Source organism: Scyliorhinus torazame, chromosome 5, assembly GCF_047496885.1.
Source record: "Scyliorhinus torazame isolate Kashiwa2021f chromosome 5, sScyTor2.1, whole genome shotgun sequence".
Classification (NCBI taxonomy): domain Eukaryota; kingdom Metazoa; phylum Chordata; class Chondrichthyes; order Carcharhiniformes; family Scyliorhinidae; genus Scyliorhinus; species Scyliorhinus torazame.
Genome location: NC_092711.1, coordinates 248508562 through 248522222, shown reverse-complemented (window position 1 = coordinate 248522222; position 13661 = coordinate 248508562). Strand labels below are relative to the sequence as shown.

Below are 13661 nucleotides of genomic sequence, written 5' to 3'. Positions count from 1 at the left end.
ACACAAACCTTTTGCTTCTGATTCATAGTGTGCAATCCTATCAGCTGAACTTTCTCTGAGTTCTTTAACAAATGAAAGTAAAGCTGATAGCCGAAGATGACCTTCAAATACATCAAAACCAGGGGTTTGGAGTTTCTTACTTGTTTTGTTGAAACGCTCCAGCACTTATTCCCAAACGACTGTTAAAATAGCATATTCCAGCTTTACCAACTTGTGGTATAAATTCTTTGCATCTCGTTTACATTCAGGCTTCTCTTCTGAGTCTTCAAAAATATGTTTCAGAGTTTGTAAAATGCCCATATATCCATTTTTAATTGCCCGGACTGCTTCATAATGTGCAGACCATCTAGTTACACTTAAGCTCTTTAGAGAAAAATGTAGATTGCCCTGTGTGTTTAAAATCCCCCATCTTCGTGGAGATCCAGAAAAGAAAACATACAGCTCCTGCAAAATGCCAAAATAGTCAACAACTTCAGGTACAGTAGACACTGTTAAGTGAATGGGCTGCACATGGTACATAGTCTGCGTACCTGTTAATGTTTTTAAAGAGTGCTTGCAGCACTTTCTCCGAATCACAGCAGAACAGCCAACTTACCGCGACACTCCACCTTTACAACATCTGTGCTACTGACTCTCAAACTTTGGGATTGTTGAAATATATACAACAAAAAATTAATCAATTTGAGTCGTGCGACTATTGTTGCATGCTTTGAAACAAAAAAAATTGCGTCTACTTTCTGAGAAAGTTTTTTTAAAAAAAACCCTTCTCAGAAAGTAAAGCGCCATTTTTAAAGATTTATAATAAATAAGCTAAATAGGCAAAACTAGGCTATGATCAAGGTTGCCTACGCTAGGCTAGACTGTTAGGCAAGACTAGGCCACCAAAACTCATAGGCTAAGGTAATGTAACACAATTTTACCATTATTTGAACACGTTTCATAATAAACATCTGTAATTTAACACAAATTCACCCTTTTATTGCTTTTTCATAAATACTTGTAATATAGTAATAGCCTAGGCTATGCAGTCGTAGCCTACCTTTGTTCACCTCTTCATAAAAACAATAGGCTTAGGCTAATCTAACACTATTTCACCATTATTACTTACCTTACTTTTCTAAATATAACATTTATTTTTGAGTAGGGGTAATTAAAATATTGTATCCTTATGAACACTTTATTGAAAAATATTCTTGTCTAGATCACTATCACGAGTGCTATCACGTTAAAAATTCACGTTAGCATTGTGATTGCCTTTTCAACGGCTCCCCTTTTTTGTTACGACACGTCATCTACTGTTTGTATTTCTGGCATAAATGTTAATAGTGTTTTAAATTATTTATAATTATTTTATATTAAATATATTTGGAATGAAACATCCTTAATTTGAACGTTTTTTTTTTTGTTTACGGCTTGCCTACATGATACTTTAATAACCTTTAAATTTTTATTTTAACTATTATTTTGTATTGAATTACACTATATTATTAATATTATTATTTTAAAACCCCTTCTCATACAGTAGACTCAAAATTTTTAAGCAATGTGGACTAAAGTCGCTCCTGGCGCTCCTCCGGGATTAGGGGCCCTGAAGCTTAAGCTTCATTAGTTTCGTAGTAGATCCGCCACAGCATAGAGATGTGGGTATAGTGTGGGGAAAATGGCATTGGTGTGTATGATCGACCATGATGGTAATGATTGGCAGAGCAGGATTGATGGGTTGAATGGGTACTCCTATTCCTCTGTTCCTAATCCACGTGAGGAAAACCCCCACAGTGCTGTTGAAGGAATACCAGGATTCTTAACCAATGAAAACAAAAGGAACAGCAATATATTTCAAAGCCAGGATGGTGAGCTTAGAAGTGGTAGTGATGTTCCATGAACTTAATGCCCTTATCCTTCTATGTGGTAGAAGTCAGGGGTTTGGGAGGCATTAATCCACTGAATCGTTAGAGGGCTGGGATAAATCTACTTTTAAAAAGTGAATAAATAGAAGAGCCAGCAGATTCTGTAATCTGTTTATTATCCCATTGATACTGGAAATGGAACTGGATCTGACTTTAACAAACTGTCTTCTGACACCAAATGTAAATGCCTAACCTCGACCAGTTTTATGACACCTGAGTTAGTTTCAAGATGATGCCTGTTTGATTGTGTGACAGTAAGAATGTTTACTAGAGTTAATATTGACCAGTCTTTCCATCAGATTGAGTATTCTTTGTGTCATTTATTCAATTTGTTGATTTTCCCTGTATTATATATGCTGGACAATGTAATTTGTTTTAATATATTTACTGTTGGATGTAGGTTACATGAACATAATATTCATGAGCATGACAATATTGTCCATCTCTAGCTGCCCTTGAGGCATGTTGAGTCAAGCTCATAATGTGGGGCTGGAGGTTGCACGTTGGCCAGGGTAGGTTGGCAGTGTCCCTTCATTGAAAGACATCACTGAACCAGTTGAGTTTTTTTACAATGATTCAGCTGCTTTTCACAATCTTCTGGTGGTTTTCCGCATGTTAATAGATTTACTGAATTCAATGTAACAGGTCATCATGACTTCAATTTGAACTCAACCAAAACCACTTGGCTGCCCAAACCCTTATAAAATAACCAATAGTATTCTGATTTCAAGCAGCGCTAACTTAGATACGTGAGGCGTGATTACCAGCCACGTCCTGCTAGAATTGGAGAGGGTCATGGCCGGTAAATTCAGAGAAGGCCTCCCCCGGGATTCCCGACGGCCGTTACGCCTCGCGAGATCCACGATCTGAGTTAAGTTGGCTTAGAATCTGACATAGCTCTGCCTTCGCTGAATCAGACGGCCACCGGGCATGTATCGGCCTTGCTGAGGAAACCCCAGCTGGGCACCGTTCAGCCACATAAATGTGGACCAGGCGGACCTAGGATGTCTTCCAGGCCATTGGAGGCTCCTGGGTGGTCAGGCATAGGGCAGGATGGCACCCTGGCCCTCCCCTGAGCACTTTGGCAGTACCAAGGTGAAATTGCCAGGCTGGAACCTTGGCATTGCCACCCTGACAGTGCCAGGGTGCCCAATTGATAGGGTGGCACTTCCTTCCGAGTGTCCGGTCCAAAGGGGGACAGGCCAATGAAAGGAGGGAGTGGGGGGTGAAGGACAGGTATGAAGGGGCCTCTGGAAGTTTGGGGGGGTGAAATGTAGGGGCCCCAAAAGGGAGCGTGAGTGGGCCTGAAAAGGGGAGGATCTCAGCAACCCCTCACTTGAGGGTTGTGGAATAGTGCCCATGTGTGCAGGGGGTTGACACTGCCCATGAGATATGGCAACCCGATTACTGAGGAACCAGTCTGGCCAGCGGGTTGGAAGAGTGAATACCTGGGTGTGAGGGGTCTTTGATTATGCTGCCTGCTTTCCCCAGGCAGCAGGAGGTGTAGATAGACTCAATGGATGGGACACAGGTTTGTGTGATGTACTGGGCTGTGACCACAACTCTGAAGTTTTTTGCGGTCTTGGGCCGAGCAGTTGCCATACCAGGCTGTGATGCAGCCAGATAGGATTCTTTCTATGGTGCATCTGAAAAAGTTGGTAAGAGTCAGTGTGGACATGCCAAATTTCTTTAGTTCTCTTAATTTCCGTTAAATCATGCCCACGGTCTTTCTAAGTGACAGCATTGAATCGTGGTGCACCTTTCCTTGTCTGTACCAGAATTTTATGGAAACAGTGGTTGTTTACATCTTTTAACCTTTCGCCCTAAAAAAAAGTGTGATTTTTTTTTTTTAATTGCAGGTATAATTTCGACTTTTCTCCACGTCCACCCATTTGGAGCCAGCATAGATTACATATGTTCTTACCTACAGCGAATGGATGCCAAGGTAAATTTGAAATGCTGCCTTGATGTACATTATTTGCATGAACCTCCTAGAAACCCAGAACCGTTATTCCTGCTATTTTCTGTGAATGTTACATTCATTCTCAATGCACTAAACATTTTTGGTCAGATTATATACCAAAGGTCATTAGTTGGCTTCATGTAAAGCAAGTTTCTGCTTTGTCATTATTCTGCAAAACTATGAAATTCTCTCCTAACACCATAAGCAGCCTAATTTATACTGATGACAATCAGAAAACCATTTTTAGAAATAAATAATTATTACAACAAAGGTGTGACATACGGTTGAAATCACAATATAATGCATTTATCAAAAATGCCTTATATTGAATGAATTAAGACGCACTTTGGGGACTTACCTGCTGTCATGTATTTTAGTACTCAGTGATCTGCACAGTTTGAGGGAAAGTGGATTATAGCAAATAGCTCCAGTGAGACAGTTACCAGTAATATTGGCTTAATAAGTCAGGTGACCTCTTGTATATAAAATTTCTTACTGTGGAGCAGCTTTTCTTTATAATTTACAGCTACCGTATGTCACAATGAATGTCGATGCTATTCAGTAGATGGCATGCATGGAGATTAATGATCTCTGCTGCCTCAACTAAAATACAATTACAATTAAAATATGAGGTTTTGTACACCGTGTACTTCAAATGTCTCTGGTGGTTTTTGATTGCATTTTTCTATCAACATGCAGAAATTAACCATAGTCTGCAACGTGTGGACGACATCTGATGCACCTGCAGTAACTTAGAATGGGTGTCTACAACTGGTAAAAACATGGACCGTTGAAAAGGCCTGGCAAAATAGGCATGTAGGTGCACCCAAACAATCCTGGCCATTTCCATGGATGTCGCTGGGCGGCTGGCGAGAGCTTCTGCTGCTACTAGTGTATTTTTGGGCCGGTCGCTCAGTCGCGCCATCCAGGCCACCACACACAGCTGGGGGCCAGCATCTTCATTTTCAACACCCCTGTTGTGCAGATCCTGGAGAATGGCCTGCTTGGGACCATGACGCAAGCTCCGCACAGGAGGATGCCATCTTCCATGCTGAGCTCCTGCATCTTCTTCACCTGCGTCAAAGGCCTGTAGTTTCTCATGCAGCTTCCCTTGCTGGCCCCCTGTGTAAGGAAATATGGCTATGGCACACTTTCACCAATACCGAATCCTTTTGCATCCAGTCGTGTATCAGTGGTTGTAACCAGAAAGGTGTCAATAAAGCTAAGTGTCGAAATGTCTTCAGCTCTCGGTGGAGATGGGGGGCGCGGGGGAGGAGGTGCGTGTTGGCAGCGGGGGCCTGCTCTGTGTGTGTGCATTCACAGTTTGTGTGCCTGAGCAATTATCAAAGGTGTACTCTTACGCTGTTAGCAACAGGGCCCGCCGTTGTATTTGGATGGATACTATTGGCGGGATTTCCTTGTCCTCTTTAAAAGCCCTAGCAACGGCTTGTGGTCCATCACAATGGTGAACCAATGCCCATACACATACTGATGAAACCTCTTCACCATGAATACAATGGCCAACCCTTTTTCGATGTGGGCATAATTGCGCGCCGCAGCGGCCAAAGTCCTTGATGCGAATGCTACGGCCTTTCCTTCCCATCGGCAATGGGTTGGGAGAATGCAGCTTCGATGCCGTAGGGCGAGGGGCTTGGAGGGGTTGTAATGTATCAATAATCCTGACGATGTTAACTGCTGCTTTACTCTAGCCAGGCCTATTGTTGGTGCTTCTGCAGCAATGCATGTAGTGCGTCGACGATGGTCACTAGCCAGGAATCAATTTCCCATAGTAGTTTACGAAATCTAAGACCGTAACACTATTGCGTTTTCCGGGATTGCTTTATCTCCCGCAACTTCTCCTCAACCGGGTGTAGTCCATCCCAATCCACAGGATACCTCAAGTGTGTAACTTCCTTGGCGTAGAAAACGCACTTTCACCTTTTGAGGCGGACCCCATCTTGGAAATCTGGTGGAGTACTTCCTCCAGGTTGCTCAGATGCTCCCTTTCCGTGGCTCCAGTGATCAGAACGTCATCCAAGTAGACCACCACATGCGGTAGCCTCTCAGGATGTTCTCCATAATGTGCTGAACTATTGTGCACACCGACGACGGTCCAAATGGTAGCCTCGTGTATTCATCGAGGCCCCTGTGAGTATTAATGGTTACATAATGCCTGGAATCGGCTTTCAGCTCCAGCTGGAAGTAGGCGTGGCTCATGTCAAGCTTGGGAAAGGAATGACCCCCATCTAGCATCGCGTATAGGTCTTCTATCCACGGCATTGGGTACCTGTCCAGACAGGCGGCCTTGTTTACAGCCAACTTATAATCTCCACACAGGCGTGCAGTTTTGTCAAGTTATCGTACCGGGACTACCGGCACCGCCCAATCTGCAAAATGTCCCGTCCGGATGATACCGAGGACTTCCAACCAGCTGATATCATCCTCGATTTTTGCCAGCAGCGCATAAGGAACTAGGTGGGCCTGGAAGTACTTTGACTGGGCCTGAGGCTCCACATATATCTTGACTAAGGTCCCCTTAATTTTGCCCAGGACCTCCTGCAAGACTTCTGGGCACTTCCCCAAGACTTCTTAAAAACCCCTGGTGCCCATCCAGAAGACCTTTACCTGTTCAGCTGGAGGTGTTGTAACCAGTCACAGCCAGTAGACTGTACCCGGGGCCCCTCACTATTATAAAAGGCAGCCTTACGGGCTGCTCCGCGTAAGTAACCAGGGTCATAGTCATAAGCAATGACCAGGGGGTCCCTCGTCGCTAGTCACAAGCTTTGCCTCGGTGTCCCACAAACCCAGCTGTTGAACTCCAACCCTGATTTTCTCAAAGGTCTACCTCCCTATTACCGAAACTGCTGCCCTCGTGTCCAACCCCATCTCTCTCGGGTGGCTGCTCACATGGACAGTAATCCTGAGGGGGGCAACTTGTGGTGTAGCAATATAATGCATCATCAACTCCTCATCATCAGTGGTGGGCCTGGGCTGGCACCTCCCTTGGGTTGGGCAGCGAGTTTGCTGGCTGACCTGTTGTTTCTTTTCCCAGTGGTTTTGGCAGCCACAAATGTCCCACCGCCTTGGATCCTCCTCCGTTGATTCCGCCGGAGGGAGGTGTCCTGCGTGGCTCTAGTTGGCCTTGGCCTTGACCTGTAGGCCTGGTCCCGACGGTTCTCGGGCCAGGATGGGATTGCGGGGGTGTCCCAGTCCTAGGGGCTGTTCACGAGGATGTCCTATACTGGACCTCTATCCCTGACATCCCCTGCAGTTCCTGGACTCCCTTCTTTGCACTCGCCCATGAGAGGGAAATCGCGACGGCCTTTAGATCCAGCAAAGGCTTGACCAGAAATTTTCACTGGGTCACCATATTACTTACGCCAATTTGTTCAATCGCGCCAAAAACTTGATAACAGACTCCTCTGGAGTCCTCTCGGCCATATTAAATCTGTGCCTCTGTCCGATAACCCAAAAGCTTGAGGTCATAGTGGTTTGTCATGAGTGCCACTAGCTCTTTGTATGTCTGGGAGCGGGGGGTACGCCAGGCTCTTTATAATGCTGAAAGTGGGTGTCCCAGAGGCAGTCAGAAGAATTACCATCTGCCGATCACCCCCAACGATAGTGTTTGCCTTAAAAGAAATAGCATACAAGCTCGGCGTACTGAGCCAAGTCCTCTATACCCATATCGAATGCATAGAGTCTGCCAAAGAGCGACATTTTCAAAATGGTGCAAACCTTATTCCTTTGTGAAGAGAGCTGGCTGTGCTCCAAATGGTTAGCAGCGCCGACTGTAGTTCAGCTGTATCCTCGTCGCCAATTTAGTAGCCATGGAGGAGTCTGGAAAAAATCGCCAAAATAAGGTTTATTTCAAAAGAAAAGTATTTACAAGTAAAAGTCCCAATCTCTGTCGGGACAGCCATGCAACTGTGCTCCTACCTGGGACAGCTTTTATGGTTATGAATTAACAATCCCGCTATGGGGCCTCTATCCCCTTGCGGGGGAGCTCATACTCCACGAGGCTCACAGGGAGATTAATTGGATCATCCCCATGGCTCTCATGGGGGTTATAACAAAAGGCATCTTGAAAGATGGCTGATTTGGAGCGGCATGTGGCACAGTGGTTAGCTCTGGGACTGCTGCGCTGACGACCCGGGATTGACGACCCGGGATTGAATCCCGGCCCTGGGTCACTGTCCGTGTGGAGTTTGCGCATCCTCCCCATGTCTGCGTGGGTTTCACCCCCACAACCCAAAGATGTGCAGGTTAGGTGGATTGGCCATGCTAAATTGCCCCTTAATTGGAAAAAAAAAGAATTGGGTACTCTAAATTTAAAAAAATATATGGTTGATTTGGGAAATATCACACTGATAATTTTCTGAGTCTATGGGGCAGGTTCAATTAAAGATTGAATCGCCTTGTGGTTCAAGCAGTACTTGATATGGGAGTGCTTCATGCAGAAACAGGGTACTCAAAGCAGAGGAGTTTTCTCCAGCATCTCCTTCATCTTAGAATCAAAACAGTTCAGAAGGAAGCCATTAGGCCCATCGAGTCTGCAACGACCCTCTGAAAGATAACCCTACTTAGCCCCCATCGTCCCATCCCTGTAACCCCATCTAACCTGCACATCCCTGAACACTGAGGGGCAATTTAGCATGGCCAATCCACCTAACTTGCACATCTTTTGACTGTGGGGGTAAACCGGAGCACCCAGAGGAAATGCACACAGACACTGGGAGAACGTGCAGACTCCACACGGTCAGTGAGGCTCAATACCTCTACCACTTCGACGCTGCGAGTCGGTTGCACCGTATTTCTAGTTGAACCCGGTACCTGATTCCCTGTCGGGAAGGAAGCCGCATACCCCCGTCAGATAAGGTCGGAATTGAACCTAGGTCCCTGGTGCTGTGAGGCAGCAGTGCTAACCACTGCGCCACCATGCCGCCCCATTGAATGGGCCGAAAACATGTGTAGCTTTAGAAATATTTCTGAAAATTCAAGACATTTGTTTCTGCTAATTACCCTGTTGGTATTGCATTACATTGGACTTGTTTTACTAATGTTGTCTTTCAATATGTATTAATGCTTACTGCCCTGTCTGTAAGATGTCACAAATTCAATTATTTCTTAGCACTAATAGATCTCAATGATGTTGCTCATGAACTCTGGAGAATTTTATGACTACTTTTCATGTAGATCATCAGGGATACTTTTTTTAAAAATTGGGTGTGACAAATAAAGAACTTAGCTAGAACATTTGGGATAAGCCTACAAAAGAGAAAGTAGCATTGGAGCACCTTAGAACAGATATGTGAAGGAAGGTGCCAGCACAAGGTGGTATGTGAGTTGTGGAGTGCAAGGCACTGTTAGTCTGATGGGATGAAAGTCTCCTCAGACTGTATATATAAAGATTCAATATAAAATTAGTCGGTGAAGATCTCAAACCATTATTTTATTTAATTCATGAATTCTTAGAGTCTCAAATTTGTGGAGCCTCTACATCACACTGTATGCTTTATGCTTTGTCATTTTTATTGAGAGAATATGATCACCCATTCATGACCCTGGAAACAAACAATTATTGTTACTGTCTGTTCTCTGTGCAGATCTCTCCCAGTGAAATAGAAGGCCTCCTGACAAGGCTACAACATGTGTTCCAACAGGAGATAACTGGAGTTGGCGCAAGTTTGGAAAAACGGTGGAAATTTAATGGCTTCGATGGAATCAAGGCCCTCCCGAACTAGTAACTTAGTGACAATTGGCACAAGATCACGGGACTACTCCGTACCCCACAGTACCTTTTTGTACTGAAGTAGATGCCAGATTTGTTTTTGAAAGATTGATTTCAATTACCCATTAAACATTTAGAAATCCTCAGGCTTGTTGAATATGGGCTGCCCTGGAAACGGGCTTAAAGAACAACTTTGTGTTTATCAAACCCCCAAATCTTGGGTAATAAATTGTGCCATTCAATTATAGTTGATGTACTTCCACGGCTGAAGAAGTAGTATGAGACAAGTTATTACTGAGGGCCAAATAAAAAAGCAACAATTTATATATGAAGCATCCTTTATCCCATACTTAACGTGAGACCACTGTATTCCTCCTCCAATCCAGCTTAATATTATAAATACAGTACATGTACCAAAACATTTGTTTTCATTTTTTGATCATAACAGAGTTTGTTTTTCAAATTCCTAACACATCTGTAAAAGCTTTAAATGGTCCAATTTCTCCTACCTTAATGAAATGCAAGTGGGAATCAAAAAGCAGTAACAATTATAGTACCTATGCACACTCTTTTCCCCCCCATTCCCGTGCCCCCCCCCCCCCCCCCCACCGCATACATATACATACCCTTCACAAAAAAAACATTTGCTGAGAAACTACTGATTTTATTTATTTTGTGCAATGGCTCAGTTCCAGTGTCTGAAGGACATGCATGCAGATTGTTTATTCATTCCCATTTTCTCATCTCGCTTTCCTAAAAGTGGTCATGCAAAGTAGGTAGTTGTTCCATGGATGTTAGCAGTTCCACAGTGCCCTCACTTAAGTGGCAATTCTTTGTGTAAATTTGGATAGTGAGTTACGACAGGCTATTTGAATGTGGTCTGTGTATCGGAACTGAGCTTGATTTTTGTTCCTTTGTAACATCCACACAAGTGCACTTTGAATAGGACTCACTGAATGCTGAGTGGGAACCTTGCCGGTTTTTCCATTTCTTAGTTTAGAGACGAAGGTCAATGCACCCATAACTGACTGAGCTGAAATCCGCTAATTCGATGGAGCTTGGCATATTCTTGGTTTATGCAGCTTAGTTCCATATCACATGGGAAAGAATGCCTATAAAGCAATTTGGGAAATCTGCAAATCCATCTTTGTCTACAGCTGAGTAAATATGTTCGAGCAGCATGTAGCAGAGATAACCTCATTTCAAACCATTCTTTCGTCCAGAAGTAGCAGGGTTTCAGATAAGTTGAAGTTTTATTACATAAAAGGCTGCAAAAAGAAAAACAACTGGATTTTTCTATTACCTGATCATCTGTGGCAAGTGGGGAGCACCAGTTTGCATGCTCTGCTATTTCTAGGGATTAATGTTAGCAACATGCACCTTACTGAAGAGACAAAATGTAGCATGGGAAGGATGATTCATTCTCAGTGTTTATAAATCAAAATTGGGGCATAATGTGCTAGTACTTGAGTTTGAAAAGAAGAAATGTCAAGATTGTTAACATATATTCAGGTCAGAAGTGCTATATGTTTAAACTGATTCGGTTTTGTGAAAAAAATGATTTACATCAAAATCTGGGTAAAAAAGGAAATATCCCTTTAATTCCTTTATATCTCTGGAATCAATCTAGCAGTACATTTCAGACAATATATCTAGTTTGTACAGGTTAAGCTACACTGCATTGATAAAAGTTGTATTTTTAGAGAAATTATTTTTTACAAAGCTTTAATACTTGATAATTTACTTGTTTTTGTGTCACCATGGCGAAGAACATGAACAGTAACACCTACTGTTAGTCACAATGAAAAAAAGCTGAGAATTATTTGTGCTGTTTTATGGTTTAGACCACCTGTGTGATGTGATGGACAGCATTCTGTTGCTGCTGTTCTATGGGTTCAAATAAGCCTGATATGCTCACTGATGCTTGTTAAAGTTTTAATGTGTCTTTTTTAATTGGCCCAAGCTATATTATTTAGGTCAGAATTAACAAAGTGCTAGTTTACATGGCCTGTTACCATATGGTGATGGTGAGTTGCCAATATTGTTTGTGCTGTAAGCTCATAATTAATGAGTGCTGAGGTTTAGCACACAATAATATCTGGAGCTTATAACTTCCAGTAAGAAGCTCTATTTATTCTGTGGGCACAAATGATCCCTAGATTTGTAACATCTTGACCACTGTGAACTACCTGAGGGACTAGTAACCCATGCAATGATTATCTGCATATGCATTACTTAGCTGTGCAAAGTGAAAATTAAGAAAAGAGAATTGAAAATATCTGGTAAATGAACAGCTTGAAGTTCTTTGATATTCAGATATGGTCTGATACTGAACTATACAGGCTAATGAGGTTTCAGCTTCAATCCTGGTGTCTGATGTATTGGTTGATCTCAGCCCATATCATAGAGAAGCCTATTTGGCCTGATCCTGATTGCTGCCTAGTTGCTTTCACTGAAACGTGTATGGAATTACAAAGAATTACATAAAAATTAGAACACAGGAGAAGACTGATTGACTGTCCCAAGTGGTTTATGTCGGTGTTCACATTCCTCCTCCCACAAGCCTCCTCTCACTCTAATTACCTGGTCCCAACCTGCCCCTTAATTTGCTTCTCTCTCACATCATGATTCCTCTCAAATGTGTCGGCCATCTTTTTAAACATAAAAAAATGGAAGTGCGCTTTGCTTTTGTGTGCCAGGCATTAAATGGTTTGCCACCATTTGTTCTCCAGCTTCATGTTTCAGGACCATATTTATTCCTCAAAAAGGTCACTAGCAAAGGGGCAGCACGGTGGTGCAGTGGTTAGCACTGCTGCCTCACAATGCCAAGGACCTGGAATCGATCCCAGCCCCAGGTCACTGTCCATATGGAGTTTGCACATTCTCCCCTTGTCTGCATGGGTCTCACCCCCACAACGCAAAGATGTGTAGGGTAGGTGGATTGAAATGTTTTATTATGAAATTTTTTTTTTTTTTTAAGTTCACTAGCAAAAACAGATTACCTTGCTGTCATGGAACTTTTCAGTGTGCAATTCAGTTCCTGGAATTACCTACATTCTCACAACACCTCTTGGATAATACAGTTCAAAAGTTAATTGGCCGAAAGCGCTTCAGACATTTTGAGACCATGAAATGCTAATGATTCTATTTTTGAAAAGTGGCCACTTTGATGACACCACCGATTTGAAAACCCATTAGCAGGGCTCTTCGCCTTCAAGAAAGGGGAGAAAATTATAGGGAAGCTTTTTTAATTAACAAGTGAGCTGAATAAAACAATTTTCTTAATGCCTATTGTATTCACTTTTCTGAACCAAATCGTTTCACAATTTATATCTGTTAATGAACCTCTTTTTGATGAAATTCCACAACTGAGATTTATCTAAAGTTTACAGTTGAGAACTGATGTTATTCATCGATTGCTGTTTCTAAAGTGTCCTAAATAACATCAATTTACAGATCTTTTACAACTGCAAAAATTGTACAACAGAAAATGATTACTAATATTTTGGAGAACTCCTGTTCATTTTTGGAACACCTTGTATGTGAGAAGAAAATAAAATTATCATTAATGCCCATGGAATAAAACCTAACTTGGCTGACTGGATATGCTTTGTTCCTAGACAGTTCTACAAAGTTTTAAGCAGGGAGAGGGATTGTATATCTGAGTGCTCTATCATTTTGCAATATGTTCTAAGGATTAGCAAGTTGTACTTCAGTCTTGTTTTGTGATTTATTAGAATAGATTTCTAAAATGTTTTATAAAGAAATTATTTAAATGGCTGATATTTGTTTTGCATTTGATTGAAAAGTGGGTTCCTTACTAAAAACTGATTTTTGCTTTCAGAAATCCAATCAATACTCCTTTTTCTGAGTTCTCTGCCTGAAGGCAGATCCAACCCATAGTGCCATGACCCCCAAAATGGTTAGGGCAAGGAACATTGAACCCGTGCTGTTGCTGTCAATCTCATCAACACCGGTCATCCAACCAACTGCTACCCAAAGGAGCCAGAGTTGCTGTGACAGCATCCATGAAGCAGTCCATGTCCATATATGCAGCAAGACC

The 13661-nt window shown here is 42.6% G+C and overlaps 1 protein-coding gene across 3 annotated transcripts in view; it reads left to right on the top strand.

Annotated features, from left to right (window-relative positions):
• LOC140421025 (ecto-NOX disulfide-thiol exchanger 2-like) overlaps positions 1-13188 on the top strand; it is a 347774-nt gene extending 334586 nt beyond the window's left edge. For all 3 annotated transcript variants that reach the window (XM_072505320.1, XM_072505318.1, XM_072505319.1), the window contains 2 exons: positions 3767-3852; positions 9474-13188. In XM_072505320.1, the coding sequence (XP_072361421.1) occupies positions 3767-3852; positions 9474-9611 (224 nt within the window). In that variant the 3' untranslated portion in view covers positions 9612-13188. The remainder of the gene's footprint in view (positions 1-3766; positions 3853-9473) is intronic.
• The last annotated feature ends 473 nt before the right edge of the window (positions 13189-13661 follow it).